This window comes from Cebidichthys violaceus, unplaced genomic scaffold (genome assembly GCF_023349555.1).
Source record: "Cebidichthys violaceus isolate CVI_PGR_0920_01 unplaced genomic scaffold, fCebVio1.0.p SCAF_1, whole genome shotgun sequence".
NCBI lineage: Eukaryota > Metazoa > Chordata > Actinopteri > Perciformes > Stichaeidae > Cebidichthys > Cebidichthys violaceus.
In genome coordinates, this window is record NW_027176262.1 from 24,235,997 (window position 1) to 24,254,984 (window position 18,988).

General features: G+C 39.8%; 1 protein-coding gene across 3 annotated transcripts in view; it reads left to right on the forward strand.

Annotated features, from left to right (window-relative positions):
• tpst1 (tyrosylprotein sulfotransferase 1) overlaps positions 1-4,932 on the forward strand; it is a 32,311-nt gene extending 27,379 nt beyond the window's left edge. For 2 of the 3 annotated variants that reach the window (XM_068716474.1, XM_068716467.1), the window contains exons 4-6: positions 3,007-3,057; positions 3,602-3,670; positions 4,524-4,932. In XM_068716474.1, the coding sequence (XP_068572575.1) occupies positions 3,007-3,057; positions 3,602-3,637 (87 nt within the window). In that variant the 3' untranslated portion in view covers positions 3,638-3,670; positions 4,524-4,932. The remainder of the gene's footprint in view (positions 1-3,006; positions 3,058-3,601; positions 3,671-4,523) is intronic. The other variant, XM_068716482.1, reaches the window with a different exon arrangement.
• Positions 4,933-18,988: the final 14,056 nt, after the last annotated feature.

Here is an 18,988-nt window from a genome sequence, read left to right on the forward strand (position 1 = left end):
CTTTAAGCAGACGCAGGTTAACTCCATGAAGGCACGGGGGGGCATTCATCAATGGCTGTTGTGTTTTAGGGAAGTTTAAAAGGAGCGTAGGACTTTCTACCCACTCCTCCCACACTGTGGAGGTCCAGCACAGATTTAAATGATATATTTTCATTGATTATCTGATTGAATTGAACTCAGTACTTCATGTATTTTGTCTTGTGGCTCTATTGTTTATCAAAAGGAGGAAAATTAAACATTAAAGGCATGATTGAGATTAATATATGTACATAAAAGTTTTCCATTGGTTTAATTGATCTTTGCCCTTGTGTTCTGCTTAAATCCTCCGTTTGGCTGTGGTTGTCGTTGATGTTGTCATTGAGGTGCATTTGAGGTTAGTGATGATGCTGCCGCGTCCATCATTTACTACACTTGCATGTTATGTTCCACTGTTACTCCAAATATGACCATATTCCAAATTTAATATGGCTCATGTAAACATCGTATTCTGTTTGGATATTATAATTAGGCCTTATTCTGAATGGAGCATTTTCCGACTAAGACATGTGGGATATGTAGATGTTATTCTAGTTTTAGGACCAGTCCTTTAACATGTTTACAGCTCTTTTGGAATAAGCGTCTCAGCGGGTTTTAATGGCACTTTGCTGCACACTTATTTTACGACCAGCTCTGTGTCTTTTTACCTTTTACTAGCCAACAGGTTGCAAAGCTGCAGTAGAGATGCCCAAAAGAAAAGCCCACGTTTCTGGTCGGAAAGAAACACAAGACTTGAATACAATGTCAACAGGTTTTTGGATAAAACCTGTTGATATCTAAATATCGCAACCTTTGCTGCAAAGCTTCTTCAAGTTCTAATGAATCCTATTTTGGATGTCAACATTATGAATGAAGCGTCAAACTGTTTAGTGCAGCCCTAGTAATTACCCATGTAGCTCTAACCCACCAGGAAAAGTAGTCCGCTCTTGTTTGCAAAAAAGAATGCAACGCACCTATTTGGCGATTCTTTGGTTTTAAACCAAACTAAAAAGGAGAACCAGAGAATGTGAATGAAGGGATTTGTAAGCTGTTTGATTTGAAAAAAGTCAGGACTAAAGATGGACACACCATGAATCTCTTATCTTATGGGTATTGCAACATATCCGTCTCCGGGCCATAGATCTATTGGCTTCTCTCTCTTTAACTTTGTTTCGTCAATGGTCCCCTATATTGTTGTTTCCTTAAAGCAATATCGACGGTAGGGCGATTTCAGTGTTGCCCAATCCTATTGAGAAACCAAACAACTTAACGCAACATTCAGCATGCACAACTAAGTGTTTCTATAGACGGAGAAATCCACAGCTTGACAGGCCTGCCTGGCCCTATTAGAGTCACTAAGGGATGATTGCACAGCCTCTGTTGGGGAAGTGGTTTAGCAAATGGTCAAATAAGTACATTATTACCAAAGATGTTGTATAATGAAAGTATAGCGTCACCGTGGAAGTAAAGATAAAGACAACAGATGATTTACACATTACATCACTGTGTACAGCACTTTGTAACCACATTGTACTTCATTATTACACTACATATTGTACTGGAGTGAAAGGTTCATAAAATAATATATGATGAGATTTACAGTAGTTTCCAATATGGAACTACAGAAGAAAAGCTCAATGGAGTTAGCAGCCTCTCTATTGTGTAACACAACACAAACATGCTGCTGTCTTCTCTTGTTTCATGTCTTTATCTGTTCAATTTGGCCTCTATCCATCAGCACAATGTTGTTACTCATAGCCTACTTTTCCTCCACATTTTTCCTTATCCCAGGCTGACGGAACGACCTTGTGCCACTACAGTGTTTTCATTCAACATGAAAGACGGGACTTCCTGTGTAGATAGTTTTGGCAATAAGACGTACCTTAGTAGCTGAAGGCTCTGGCTCCCGTTTGACTTTCGAAGACTGTAGAAACCACCACTGCATGCTGGGAGGACAGTGCTCTAGTGAGGCGATAGGGTAATATGAGCAACTAGGGCTTTGTAGGCGAGTAGAAGGATTCTCTAGTGTAGATTTTTACAGGGAGCCAATGCAGAGACTCAAACACCGGAGTAATACGATGTCTTTTCTTAGTTTGTGTTCAGTACACGTGCTGCAGCGTTCTGGATCAACTGGAGAGTCTGAAGCAACTTCTTAGAGCAGACTGAATAACTGGAATTGCAGATATCTAGTCTAGAAGTAACAAAATGCACTGACTAATTGTTCTGCATCGTATTGGATGTGCCTGATTTTTGCAATGTTAGGTAGGTGAAGAAAGACGGTCCTTGAAGTTTGTTTTATGTGAGAGTTAACAGTGTCGAATGTACAGAGACGAGTCCTTTGTCTGACGCAATCAGAAGGTCATTTCCACCAGAGCCGTCTCTGTGCTATGACGCTCTCTAAATCCTCAAATAAACTATTGTGTAGAAAGTCACACAACTGATGTGCGATCTTAGAGAGGAAGGGAAGGTCAGAGAGGTCTATAGTTAGCCAACACCTCTGGATCAAGAGTGGGCTTCTTAAGAAGAGGTTTGACTACAGCTACTTTGAAGGACGGTGGTACTTGGCCTGTACCGTGTACCACCAGGTTGATCAGTAAAGAGGTGCTAGCTAAGGTAAGACTTCTATGAGCAGCATGGTGGGGATGGGGTTTAAGAGACCGGTGGATGGCTTAGATGTAAAAACTGTTGAAGCCAATTGTGAACGTTGATGGGAGAAAGGACATCTAGATATCAGGTTTTACAGCGGGTTCTACGGTTCCTGTATTTTAGAATGAATCGCTACCAGTTGAGGGCAGGAGGTGATTAATGTTGTCTCTAATCGTTAGAATTTTAGCATTAAAGAAGTTCATGAAGTTGCTACAAGTAATTTCTGCTAAAGTAAAGGATCGATCCAGTAAATCTTCTCCATGGTGATCCAGATGATCCAGATGATGAATTCATGCAGATTCAATGAGTTTGTGGAGCTCTAAACCTGGTCCTTTGTTTTTCCAGGTCTTTAAGGGTGAATTTCAGCTACCAGATTTCCTAAAAGAACAATCACAGGTACAGTAACATTTCTGCCTGTTGTTGAGCTTTTTCTTCTTCTTTTTTTAAATGCAGTCATTTTTTTATTGTCTAATTTGAGTTGAACCATCTGCCACTCAGTTGAAGATCTCCATACAGATTTCCATCTGCTCACATTTACACATCTCCTCTTGTTTTTGACTTTAGTTTCTTGCCATGTAATGCAGCTTGTTGTTGTTTTCTGGTCTCTGTTTCATGGTTGTCATCAAGTGGTTCATTGTTTGTTAGTCTCTTTGTGTTGCCTTGTTGTTTCTTGGTTTAAATGGCTGATGTTGGCTGAAGAACCCTCATGCCCTCCGCTGGTAGTCGGATGAACCTGCATCTACTGTCTATTTGCTGATCATGTCTTTGTATCAGCGCAATCGGCCTCTTTGTTCATTGAATGAGGTTGGAAATGCAATAAATGAGTGACAAGTAGCATATTCTGGTATTTCCTTTCTTTGTCACAATGCTGCCTGTCATCCCGAGAGCACACACTGTAACTTGTGTCTGTATGTTGTCTGCCCTTGGTTCCCCCACACAGATTCAGAAGTCTGCAGAGAGACCCAACCCCAGTTAGAAGCAGCGAGAATGCCGTCGCCTCAACGCACAGGTACAGCTCCGACACTGCTTTTTTTTATCGGCGTTTGTTACTTTATAGATTAAGAACCAACGGCGACACCACACTGCTGGAGACCCTGGCCGTAGTGCTGGGCCCACTGGAGGGAAGGGAGGCACAGGAGCACTAGAACCAGGACGTGTGCGTAGCTGACTGTTTCAGTAAAATGAGAGGTTCCATAAAGGGAATCGGGGGCTGATCCTCATTCACAGTGCATCTCCTAGCGTAATCCTAGCACTTGAGTAGTGAACAGGGTGGGTGCGCCGCCGCAGGGACAACGAAAGCAAAATGCTATCCTAGCTATGATGCTAACCAGGGCTTGGAACTTATCTAGCCCACTAGTTTAACTAGATACTAGTGTAAGTGACTCAGCCATGGTAGCTCACGTTTTTGTCCCCGTAGTGGGAAGAAAGACTACCTCATCTGAAGTTTTTATTTTTACAATTTTTGCCAACATTTTGGGATATGTTTCGTGTGTCCTGCACTGATGGAAGAAGATACAAGATATTACCTGGTACTTATTCAGCGTTGGAGTTGCTGTAGGATGATTTTGTTACTTTTGAACAGAACAGAGTTTCCAGTTTTAATGCTGAACTCGTATAGATCTTCTCATCCAACTCTAAGCAGGAAAGTGAAAACAGTTATTTCCCTAAATGTGTGAACTTTTCCTTTACGATCGGAGTAGGTAGTGGACAACAGACTCCAAGCATTAACAACAACAAAGGTTCTCAGCTTTTGACTAATAACCCTGACTGACCAAACATGTCATGACCTCAGAGGTCCTGACTTTACACTAAAACCAGCTCTGCTTTGATTTGAACTAAGATGATTCTCTTGTCTGGAACAGGAACCCAGGTGCAGCGGAACATCGTCTCGCCCTGAGGAAGACCTCGGCACGTTTCAAAGGTCACAGCAGGACCGTCTCCTCACCAGAGAACTCTTGGCCTTCGATGTTGTGCAGCATATGATACTAATACTTCTCACAACCACAGAATGTCTGCCGATTGTTTTTGTTTTTTTCGTGTCACATCACGCTCATCGAGTTAAAAAATAAATAAATGATTTCTGGCTTTTTAGAAAAATATCTCTGTGATTCTGTTGTAAGAAACTGCAGTGAACCGATATCGCAAGAAGCATTTATGAATGGAAAATTAGCTTTTGGAAGATGCCATACCTATTTTAATGTTACTTTTTTTCATGCCTTTGTATTGTGAAATGTCATGGGTACTGACATAAACTTTTTTTTTTTTTTTAAACCTGTTGTCAGTCTGGTTTCATGAGCTCATTTGTAAAAAGAAAATGAAACAAAGATGGAGAGGAACAAAACCTGGACACTGAAATCATTCAAGAAACAACTCGGGTGAAAATCTTTCAGTGAGTCCTCGAATAGTCCACAATCGACTGTCTTTACATTAGTCATTCTCCCCGCTGCACCACAACACCCTTCTGGGAATCAAAAGCAAGACCCATGTGAGACGTGACGAACAACAGGGAGCCTTGATAAACCACTTGGTTGGATTTGGTGCCCTGGTCTAAGCGAGACACGCATCTCGTGGAGTCTGTGGATTGATTCATTTAATGAAATGAAAGCATGTCGGAAGTCAAAGCCTCTGAAACCGCTTTCAATTAACAAGCTGCTTAATCCAAATTTTAACCCCTGACCGCCATAGGCCGAACTTCACAAATCGCCTCTACAGTTTCACCACTGGCCAAATCAACATCTTCTCCTATAGCTGTTGTGATCATATTGAATATTTGTCTGCTCGTTGTAGTTTCTGTATTGTCAGGCTTCAGGAACAGTCAGGCCCGAGTACTCAGATACTGTGATTTGCTTCTCAGTGTCACTGAATTAACTATTCACCGTTTATAAAGTAATGACTTCTTTAGTATAATCCTTGACCACCAAAACATTGTGTCATCCTGTTTGGTTCAGGATATGATGCAAAATACATTTGGTTAAGACAGAATGTAAAATGGCCACCATTCTATAACCCATCCCTAAATCAGTCTATTTTTCAAATATCAAACTCATCAGAAACAATACTCTTGCTTTTGTCACAAATGTTATTCCTGAACTCGTTTGGCCACAATTGTGATTATTCGGTCACAAGATGATTGCTTTTTGGCACGACAGGTAGAGCTACAGACACTAGTTATTTCCCAAAAATCCACAATGGTGGAATAAATCAATCAGCCGTTGATCTATAAATAATCAGTCACAATGTTGTCCCACTACTGGTACATCTGCATGTGATGTTCTTTGTTCTATTTAAGACATTTCAACATAAAGCTGGAATCCTGCATCAATACAGTAGAAGTGGATACTCTCAAAACAAATCAGGTCAATACACATACAGACCAATGCTGCTGGATATTTTGACCTGAATTGATATTTTTTAAGTTGGCCTTCTAAAATACAATCTGAAAGTTTCCCTTGGATCTTTAGGGTCAGGATCAATGGTGCACTTAGTCAGACCGCACTCTCTCCCCTCCCCAGAGAAATAAGGAAACTAAAATATCATTAAAATGTTTTATTCAAAGTAGATATAACAGTACGTACAAACAGAAAGAACTTAAGATGCTAAATCAACTCTTCTGCACCCTAAACCCTACGGTTTGAATGGACGCGGCTGAGGGTGTCAAGCCAGGGAGAGGTTGCCCTTGGCGCCGTCTGCCAGGGAGAGGTTGCCCTTGACGCCCAGGATGTCAGCCAGGGAGAGGTTGCCCTTGACGCCGTCGGCCAGGGAGAGGTTGCCCTTGGCGCCGTCGGCCAGGGAGAGGTTGCCCTTGGCGCCGTCGGCCAGGGAAAGGTTGCCCTTGGCGCCCAGGCCGTCGGCCAGGGAAAGGTTGCCCTTGGCGCCCAGGCCGTCGGCCAGGGAAAGGTTGCCCTTGGCGCCCAGGCCGTCGGCCAGGGAAAGGTTGCCCTTGGCGCCCAGGCCGTCGGCCAGGGAAAGGTTGCCCTTGGCGCCCAGGCCGTCGGCCAGGGAAAGGTTGCCCTTGGCGCCCAGGCCGTCGGCCAGGGAAAGGTTGCCCTTGGCGCCGTCGGCCAGGGAGAGGTTGCCCTTGGCGCCGTCGGCCAGGGAGAGGTTGCCCTTGGCGCCGTCGGCCAGCGAGAGGTTGCCCTTGGCGCCGTCGGCCAGCGAGAGGTTGCCCTTGGCGCCGTCGGCCAGCGAGAGGTTGCCCTTGGCGCCGTCGGCCAGCGAGAGGTTGCCCTTGGCGCCGTCGGCCAGCGAGAGGTTGCCCTTGGCGCCGTCGGCCAGCGAGAGGTTGCCCTTGGCGCCGTCGGCCAGCGAGAGGTTGCCCTTGGCGCCGTCGGCCAGCGAGAGGTTGCCCTTGGCGCCGTCGGCCAGCGAGAGGTTGCCCTTGGCGCCGTCGGCCAGCGAGAGGTTGCCCTTGGCGCCGTCGGCCAGCGAGAGGTTGCCCTTGGCGCCGTCGGCCAGCGAGAGGTTGCCCTTGGCGCCGTCGGCCAGCGAGAGGTTGCCCTTGGCGCCGTCGGCCAGGGAGAGGTTGCCCTTGGCGCCGTCGGCCAGGGAGAGGTTGCCCTTGGCGCCCAGGCCGTCGGCCAGGGAGAGGTTGCCCTTGGCGCCCAGGCCGTCGGCCAGGGAGAGGTTGCCCTTGGCGCCCAGGCCGTCGGCCAGGGAGAGGTTGCCCTTGGCGCCCAGGCCGTCGGCCAGGGAGAGGTTGCCCTTGGCGCCCAGGCCGTCGGCCAGGGAGAGGTTGCCCTTGGCGCCCAGGCCGTCGGCCAGGGAGAGGTTGCCCTTGGCGCCCAGGCCGTCGGCCAGCGAGAGGTTGCCCTTGGCGCCCAGGCCGTCGGCCAGCGAGAGGTTGCCCTTGGCGCCCAGGCCGTCGGCCAGCGAGAGGTTGCCCTTGGCGCCCAGGCCGTCGGCCAGGGAGAGGTTGCCCTTGGCGCCCAGGCCGTCGGCCAGGGAGAGGTTGCCCTTGGCGCCCAGGCTGTCGGCCAGGGAGAGGTTGCCTGAGCTCTTGCTTTCAACAACAACTTTCAGTACGACAGCTGACACATTAACATCCACTTCCTTGGTTTCCAGTTCCACTGAAATGAAGTCATTCGATTAACAAACAATTAAATTCTGTGTTCATAGACTTAAAGCAAACACTTGCTCTCAATATTTGCCTTAAATATATACATGTTTTACTACAACAAAAGTACATATATTGAACTCTTACAGTGTCCGATGATAAATATGCAGCCACTGTATACCTGAAATCTTATGGTCAATGTAGCTTAGACATTTCATTGGAATCCAAAGACAAAGCATTAATGAAAACTTAATTAGCCACATTATGACACCGGGAACCTGAGCCGTACACAAGCGTGTATTTTTCCAATAGGGTTAAGCAGAACCTGCTCACCTTTTTTATACTCTCGCAGAGACATGGACTTATGTGAATGGTGGAGTGTAAGGGCCTTCTTTATGGAGAAGTCATTGGGAGGCAGATCTATAGTAGGAAGGAAATGTAATGTCAGGAAAAAGCTCAGGAAATCTCAAATAGTCACCAATATTCTTACCTCTCATTATCCTCTGCAGCCCATTATCGCTGCTTTCAGTTGAGCCACCAACAGGCAAACAGGAGCCTATGGACACAGTAGTTGCTGTTCATCAAATCTTTTTTGCTGTTTTATGCCACATAAGACAAACTTGTCACTGTTAAATGGCATTTCAGAAATTAGCATGCCTATATTTTGCTATACTCAACTACCAATGTCTTGAACACAAGCTTCAAGCAGAACAACTATAAATACCTTTGGTCAGCCAGACAGTCAGCACGCAAATGAACAAGGTCCAAAAAGCTCCCATCGCTTCAGTCACCAACAGAACATGTTGCCTGTACCACATGGCAGGTTAAATAACCCCATTGTGCAGGTGTCACAGCTGTTGCTGATCAGCTCTAATTGGCTCTCTCTTCAGAGAGTCAGTGCTAGTTGAGATTCAGACTTTTCCCGTGAAAAATGTTATACAATCTATCGGATCATAAAACTCTGAGAATGTTGTATTCATGAATTTTATGATGTAACGCTCCAGAAATGGGGAAAATAAAAGAATATTTCAAAGATAGCCCTCCTCTTCAGACAGCAAGTAGCAATAAAGGTTGTATTTGGGAGGATAACTACAAAAGATAGATAGCTTCCAACCCAACGCACGCGCAACGTTTTTTACAAAAGGATAAGTCTGGACAAAACAATTTATTCTAATTTACAGTACTTCAAATCTTGCACTTACTCTACTGCATGTATTCAACTGTAATAGTTACTAGTTACTTTGATGTCACATTAAAAAAGACTCTCTACCGCCATCAGCCACTGTTATTAGAATGTATCCTCTGTGGACATTGGATATGTGCAGCTAATTCCATAGCAATCATCTTATAAAACATGATATATTGTTATAGATATTATAACCCTGCATGCCCATGGAGGTGTTTGCAGTTATTGTGGCTGATTAGATCCACTTATGTTGAAGGAGAACAAAGCTGTTCTGGGACTTATGTGAGGTCACCGACCTCCATGTACAAGCTTTAGGGCTTTCTTTCTGTTTGTGCTGAAAAGAAGACTTGAAATGCAGGCCTTTAAGGTCAGTAAGCACAGTGACACCTGGTGATTTGAAAACATATAACATCCATTCAAGACTGGAGTACTATATTATGACTTTTTTCGACATACTATACTATGACTGTTTTCGACATAATATACTATGACTGTTTTTTTTTACTTTTTTCGACATGCTATACTATGACCGTTTTTCACGTTTTTTGACAGGCCATACTATGACTGTTTTCGACATGCTATACTATGACTTTTTATAGACATACTATGCCATTGGTGTCCAACTGGTGTCCGTGGCTAAGTGGAGAGCAGGGCTGCCTTTCAATCAGAGAGTCATAGGTTCAATCCCAAGCTCCTGTTTTTCCTGTCTAATGTCAATGTGTCTTCAGCAAGACAATTATCCCCAAAATACTATTACTATGATTTATTATAGAACAAACTACCCTAGAACTGTTTTTTGACTTTTTCCGACATGCTATACTTTGACCGTTTTTCACTTTTTTCGACGTGCTATACTATGACCGTTTTTCACTTTTTTCGACATGCTATACTATGACCGTTTTTCACTTTTTTCGACATGCTATACTATGACCGTTTTTCACTTTTTTCGACATGCTATACTATGACCGTTTTTCACTTTTTTCGACAGGCTATACTATGACTGTTTTTGACATAATATACTATGACCGTTTTTCACTTTTTTCGACGGGCTATACTATGACTGTTTTCGACATAATATACTATGATTTTTTTTTGACTTTTTTCGACGGGCTGTACTATGACTGTTTTCAACAGGCTATACTATGACTGTTTTCGACATAATATACTATGACTGTTTTTTGACTTTTTTCGACATGCTATACTATGACCGTTTTTCACTTTTTTCGACAGTCTATACTATGACTGTTTTCGACAGGCTATACTATGACTGTTTTCGACATGCTATACTATGACTGTTTTCGACATAATATACTATGACTGTTTTTTGCCTTTTTTCGACATGCTATACTATGACTGTTTTCGACGTGCTATACTGTGACTGTTTTTGACATAATATACTATGACCGTTTTTCACTTTTTTCAATGGGCTATACTATGACTGTTTTTGACATAATATACTATGACTGTTTTTTGATTTTTTTCGACATGCTATACTATGACCGTTTTTCCCTTTTTTCGACGGGCTATACTATGACTGTTTTCGACATAATATACTATGACTGTTTTTTGACTTTTTTCGACATGTTATACTATGACCGTTTTTCACTTTTTTCGACAGGCTATACTACGACTGTTTTCGACGTGCTATACTATGACTGTTTTCGACATAATATACTATGACTGTTTTTTGACTTTTTCGACATGCTATACTATGACCGTTTTTTTGACTTTTTTCGACATGCTATACTATGACCGTTTTTCACTTTTTTTGACAGGCTATACTATGACTGTTTTCGACATGCTATACTGTGACTCTTTTTGATATAATATACTATGAACGTTTTTCACTTTTTTCAACAGGCTATACTATGACTGTTTTCGACATTATATACTGTGACTGTTTTTTTACTTTTTTCGACATGCTATACTATGACCGTTTTTCACTGTTTTCGACGTGCTAAACTATGACTGTTTTCGACATAATGTACTATGACTATTTTTTGACTTTTTTCGACATGCTATACTATGACCGTTTTTCACTTTTTTCGACAGGCTATACTACGACTGTTTTTGACGTGCTATACTATGACTGTTTTCGACATAATATACTATGACTATTTTTTGACTTTTTTTGACATGCTATACTATGACCGTTTTTCACTTTTTTCGACAGTCTATACTATGACTGTTTTCGACATATACTATGAACGTTTTTCACTTTTTTCGACAGGCTATACTACGACTGTTTTCGACGTGCTATACTATGACTGTTTTCGACATAATATACTATGACTGCTTTTTTACTTTTTTCGACATGCTAAACTATGACTGTTTTCGACATAATATACTATGACTGCTTTTTTACTTTTTTCGACAGGCTATACTATGACTGTTTTTGACATATACTATGACCGTTTTTCACTTTTTTCGACGGGCTATACTATGACTGTTTTCAACAGGCTATACTATGACTGTTTTCGACATAATATACTATGACTGTTTTTTTTAATTTTTCGACATGCTATACTATGACCGTTTTTTTTACTTTTTTCGACATGCTATACTATGACCGTTTTTCACTTTTTTTGACAGGCTATACTATGACTGTTTTCGACATGCTATACTGTGACTGTTTTTGACATAAAATACTATGAACGTTTTTCACTTTTTTCGACATGCTATACTATGACCGTTTTTCACTTTTTTCGACGGGCTATACTACAACTGTTTTCGACATAATATACTATGACTTTTTTTTGACTTTTTTCGACATGCTATACTATGACTGTTTTCGACAGGCTATACTATGAGTTTTTATAGACATACTATGCCAGTTGTTTTCAACTGGTGTCCGTAGCTAAGTGGAGAGCAGGGCTGCCTTTCAATCACAATGTCGTAGGTTCAATCCCCAGCTCGTGCTCTTCCTGTCTAATGTCAATGTGTCCTTCAGCAAGACAATTAACCCCAAAAAACTGTTACTATGATGCCATATGACATGCTATACTATGACCTTTTTTCGACAGGCTGTACTATGACTGTTTTCGACAGGCTATACTATGACTTTTTGTAGACATATTATGCCAGTGGTTCTCAACTGGTGTCCGTGACTAAGTGGAGAGCAGGGCTGCCTTTCAATCAGAGGGTCGTAGATTCAATCCCAAGCTCGTGCTCTTCCTGTCTAATGTCAATGTGTCCTTCAGCAAGACAATTAACCCCAAAATACTATTACTGTGATTTATTTTAGACATACTATCCTAGGACTGTTTTTTGACTTTTTTCGACAGGCTATACTATGAATGTTTTCAACAGGCTATACTATGACTGTTTTCGACATGCTATACTGTGACTGTTTTTGACATAAAATACTATGAACGTTTTTCACTTTTTTCGACATGCTATACTATGACCGTTTTTCACTTTTTTCGACGGGCTATACTACAACTGTTTTCGACATAATATACTATGACTTTTTTTTGACTTTTTTCGACATGCTATACTATGACTGTTTTCGACAGGCTATACTATGACTTTTTATAGACATACTATGCCAGTTGTTTTCAACTGGTGTCCGTAGCTAAGTGGAGAGCAGGGCTGCCTTTCAATCACAATGTCGTAGGTTCAATCCCCAGCTCGTGCTCTTCCTGTCTAATGTCAATGTGTCCTTCAGCAAGACAATTAACCCCAAAAAACTGTTACTATGATGCCATATGACATGCTATACTATGACCTTTTTTCGACAGGCTGTACTATGACTGTTTTCGACAGGCTATACTATGACTTTTTGTAGACATATTATGCCAGTGGTTCTCAACTGGTGTCCGTGACTAAGTGGAGAGCAGGGCTGCCTTTCAATCAGAGGGTCGTAGATTCAATCCCAAGCTCGTGCTCTTCCTGTCTAATGTCAATGTGTCCTTCAGCAAGACAATTAACCCCAAAATACTATTACTGTGATTTATTTTAGACATACTATCCTAGGACTGTTTTTTGACTTTTTTCGACAGGCTATACTATGAATGTTTTCAACAGGCTATACTATGACTGTTTTCGACATAATATACTATGAACGTTTTTCACTTTTTATGACATGCTGTACTATGACTGTTTTTTTGACTTTTTTCAACATGCTATGCCAGTGGTTCTCAACTGGTGTCCGTAGCTAAGTGGAGAGCAGGGCTGCCTTTCAATCAGAGGGTTGTAGGTTCAATCCCCACCTCGTTTTCTTCCTGTCTAATGTCAATGTGTCCTTCAGCAAGACAATTAACCCCAAAAAAATACTATGACTGTTTTCGACTTGCCATACTGTGAGTGTTTTTGACATAATATACTATGAACGTTTTTCACTTTTTATGACATGCTGTACTATGACTGTTTTTTTGACTTTTTTCAACATGCTATGCCAGTGGTTCTCAACTGGTGTCCGTAGCTAAGTGGAGAGCAGGGCTGCCTTTCAATCAGAGGGTTGTAGGTTCAATCCCCACCTCGTTTTCTTCCTGTCTAATGTCAATGTGTCCTTCAGCAAGACAATTAACCCCAAAAAAATACTATGACTGTTTTCGACTTGCCATACTGTGAGTGTTTTTGACATAATATACTATGAACGTTTTTCACTTTTTATGACATGCTATACTATGACTGTTTTTTTTACTTTTTTTGACATGCTATGCCAGTGGCAAGACAATTAACCCCAAAGAAATACTATGACTGTTTTCGACATGCTATGCCAGTGACAAGACAATTAACCCCAAAAAAATACTATGACTGTTTTCGACATGCTATACTGTGAGTGTTTTTGACATAATTTACTATGAACGTTTTTCACTTTTTATGACATGCTATACTATGACTGTTTTTTTGACTTTTTTCAACATGCTATGCCAGTGGTTCCCAATCGTGTCCGTAGCTAAGTGGAGAGCAAGGCTACCTTTCAATCAGAGGGTCCCAGGTTCAATCCCCAGCTCGTGCTCTTCCTGTCTAATGTCAATGTGTCCTTCAGCAAGACAATTAACCCCAAAAAAATACTATGACTGTTTTCGACATGCTATACTGTGAGTGTTTTTGACATAATATACTATGAACGTTTTTCACTTTTTATGACATGCTATACTATGACTGTTTTTTTGACTTTTTTCGACATGCTATGCCAGTGGTTCTCAACTGGTGTCCGTGGCTAAGTGGAGAGCAGGGCTGCCTTTCAATCAGAGGGTCGTAGGTTCAATCCCCAGCTCTCGCTCTTCCTGTCTAATGTCAATGTGTCCTTCAGCAAGACAATTAACCCCAAAATACTATTACTATGATTTATTTTAGACATACTATCCTAGAACTGTTTTTTGACTTTTTTTGACATACTATCCTAGGACTGTTTTTTGACTTTTTTCGACAGGCTATACTATGAATGTTTTCAACAGGCTATACTATGACTGTTTTCGACATAATATACTATGACCGTTTTTCACTTTTTGCGACGGGCTATACTATGACTATTTTCAACATGCTATACTATGACCGTTTTTCACTTTTTTCGACAGGCTATACTACGACTGTTTTTGACGTGCTATACTATGACTGTTTTCGACATAATATACTATGACTATTTTTTGACTTTTTTCGACATGCTATACTATGACCGTTTTTCACTTTTTTCGACAGGCTATACTACGACTGTTTTCGACGTGCTATACTATGACTGTTTTCGACATAATATACTATGACTGCTTTTCACTTTTTTCGACAGTGACTGTTTTCGACAGGCTATACTATGACTTTTTATAGAAATACTATGCCAGTGGTTCTCAACTGGTGTCTGTGGGTAAGTGGAGAGCAGGGCTGCCTTACAATCAGAAGGTCGTAGGTTCAATCCCCAGCTCGTGCTCTTCCTGTGTAATGTCAATGTGTCCTTCAGCAAGACAATTAACCCCAAAAAACTATTACTATGATGCTATATGACATGCTATACTATGACCGTTTTTTTTACTTTTTTCGACATGCTATACTATGACCGTTTTTCACTTTTTTTGACAGGCTATATTATGACTGTTTTCGACATGCTATACTATGACTGTTTTCGACATAATATACTATGACTGTTTTTTTACTTTTTTCGACATGCTATACTATGACCGTTTTTCACTTTTTTCGATAGGCTATACTATGACTGTTTTTGACATAATATACTATCACCGTTTTTCACTTTTTTCGACATGCTATACTATGACCGTTTTTCACTTTTTTCGATGGGCTATACTATGACTGTTTTTGACATAATATACTATGACTGTTTTTTGACTTTTTTCGACATGCTATACTATGACCGTTTTTCACTTTTTTTAACGGGCTATACTATGACTGTTTTCAACAGGCTATACTATGACTGTTTTCGACACAATATACTATCACCGTTTTTCGCTTTTTTCGACAGTGACTGTTTTCGACATGCTTTACTATGATCATTTTTCACTTTTTTTGACAGGCCATACTATGACTGTTTTTGACATAATATACTATGACTGGTTTTTGACTTTTTTAGACATACTATACTATGACTGTTTTCAACAGGCTATACTATGACTGTTTTCGACATAATATACTATGACTGTTTTTTGACTTTTTCGACATGCTATACTATGACTGTTTTTTGGACTTTTTTCGACATGCTATACTATGACCGTTTTTCACTTTTTTCGACAGTCTATACTATGACTGTTTTCGACATGCTATACTATGACTGTTTTTGACATAATATACTATGAACGTTTTTCACTTTTTATGACATGCTATACTATGACTGTTTTTTTGACTTTTTTCGACATGCTATACTATGACCGTTTTTCACTTTTTTCGACAGGCTATACTACGACTGTTTTCAACAGGCTATACTATGACTGTTTTCGACATAATATACTATGACTATTTTTTGACTTTTTTCGACATGCTATACTATGACCGTTTTTCACTTTTTTCGACGGGCTATACTATAACTGTTTTCAACAGGCTATACTATGACTGTTTTCGACATAATATACTATGAACTTTTTTCACTTTTTTCGACATGCTATACTATGACCGTTTTTCACTTTTTTCTACAGTCTATACTATGACTGTTTTCGACAGGCTATACTATGACTGTTTTTGACATAATATACTATGAACGTTTTTAACTTTTTTCGACATGCTATACTATGATCGTTTTTCACTTTTTTTGACAGGCTATACTATGACTGTTTTCGACATGCTATACTGTGACTGTTTTCGACACAATATACTATGACCGTTTTTCACTTTTTTCGACAGTCTATACTATGACTGTTTTCGACAGGCTATACTATGACTGTTTTCGACAGGCTATACTATGACTGTTTTCGACATAATATACTATGACTGTTTTTTGACTTTTTTCGACATGCTATACTATGACTGTTTTCGACACAATATACTATGACCGTTTTTCGCTTTTTTCGACAGTGACTATTTTCGACATGCTTTACTATGATCATTTTTCACTTTTTTTGACAGGCCATACTATGACTGTTTTTGACGTGCTATACTATGACTGTTTTCGACAGGCTATACTATGACTGTTTTTGACATGCTATACTATGACCATTTTTCACTTTTTTCGACAGGCTATACTACGACTGTTTTCGACGTGCTATACTATGACTGTTTTCGACATAATATACTATGACTGTTTTTTGACTTTTTTCGACATGCTATACTATGATCGTTTTTCACTTTTTTTGACAGGCTATACTATGACTGTTTTCGACATGCTATACTATGACTGTTTTCGACACAATATACTATGACCGTTTTTCACTTTTTTCGACAGTCTATACTATGACTGTTTTCGACAGGCTATACTATGACTGTTTTCAACAGGCTATACTATGACGGTTTTTGACATAATATACTATGAACGTTTTTCACTGTTTTCGACATGCTATACTATGACTGTTTTCGGCATAATATACTATGACTGTTTTTTTACTTTTTTCGACATGCTATACTATGACCGTTTTTCACTTTTTTCGACGGGCTATACTATGACTGTTTTCAACAGGCTATACTATGACTGTTTTCGACATAATATACTATGACCGTTTTTTTCACTTTTTTCGATGGGCTATACTATGACTGTTTTTGACATAATATACTATGACTGTTTTTCACTTTTTTCGACATGCTATACTATGACCGTTTTTCACTTTTTTCGATGGGCTATACTATGACTGTTTTTGACATAATATACTATGACTGTTTTTTGACTTTTTTCGACATGCTATACTATGACCGTTTTTCACTTTTTTTAACGGGCTATACTATGACTGTTTTCAACAGGCTATACTATGACTGTTTTCGCTTTTTTCGACAGTGACTGTTTTCGACATGCTTTACTATGATCATTTTTCACTTTTTTTGACAGGCCATACTATGACTGTTTTTGACGTGCTATACTATGACTGTTTTCGACATAATATACTATGACTGGTTTTTGACTTTTTTAGACATACTATACTATGACTGTTTTCAACAGGCTATACTATGACTGTTTTCGACATAATATACTATGACTGTTTTTTGACTTTTTCGACATGCTATACTATGACTGTTTTTTTGACTTTTTTCGACATGCTATACTATGACCGTTTTTCACTTTTTTCGACAGTCTATACTATGACTGTTTTCGACATGCTATACTATGACTGTTTTTGACATAATATACTATGAACGTTTTTCACTTTTTATGACATGCTATACTATGACTGTTTTTTTTACTTTTTTCGACATGCTATACTATGACCGTTTTTCACTTTTTTCGACAGGCTATACTACGACTGTTTTCAACAGGCTATACTATGACTGTTTTCGACATAATATACTATGACTATTTTTTGACTTTTTTCGACATGCTATACTATGACCGTTTTTCACTTTTTTCGACGGGCTATACTATAACTGTTTTCAACAGGCTATACTATGACTGTTTTCGACATAATATACTATGAACGTTTTTCACTTTTTTCGACATGCTATACTATGACCGTTTTTCACTTTTTTCGATGTGCTATACTATGACTGTTTTCGACATAATATGCTATGACTGTTTTTTGACTTTTTTCGACATGCTATACTATGACCGTTTTTCACTTTTATCGACAGGCTATACTACGACTGTTTTCGACTTGCTATACTATGACTGTTTTCGACATAATATACTATGACTATTTTTTGACTTTTTTCGACATACTATACTATGACCGTTTTTCACTTTTTTTCTACAGTCTATACTATGATTGTTTTCGACAGGCTATACTATGACTGTTTTTGACATAATATACTATGAACGTTTTTAACTTTTTATGACATGCTATACTATGACTGTTTTTTTGACTTTTTTCGACATGCTATTCTATGACCATTTTTCACTTTTTTCGACAGGCTATACTACGACTGTTTTCGACGTGCTATACTATGACTGTTTTCGACATAATATACTATGACTGTTTTTTGACTTTTTTCGACATGCTATACTGTGACCGTTTTTCACTTTTTTCGACAGTCTATACTATGACTGTTTTCGACAGGCTATACTATGACTGTTTTCGACAGGCTATACTATGACGGTTTTTGACATAATATACTATGAACGTTTTTCACTTTTTATGACATGCTATACTATGACCGTTTTTTTGACTTTTTTTGACAGGCTATACTATGACTGTTTTCGACATGCTATACTATGACTGTTTTCGACACCATATACTATTACCGTTTTTCACTTTTTTCGACAGGCTATACTATGACTGTTTTCGACAGGCTATACTATGACGGTTTTTGACATAATATACTATGAACGTTTTTCACTGTTTTCGACATGCTATACTATGACTGTTTTCGACATAATATACTATGACTGTTTTTTTACTTTTTTCGACATGCTATACTATGACCGTTTTTCACTTTTTTTGACGGGCTATACTATGACTGTTTTCAACAGGCTATACTATGACTGTTTTCGACATAATATACTGTGAACGTTTTTCACTTTTTTCGACATGCTATACTATGACCGTTTTTTTCACTTTTTTCGA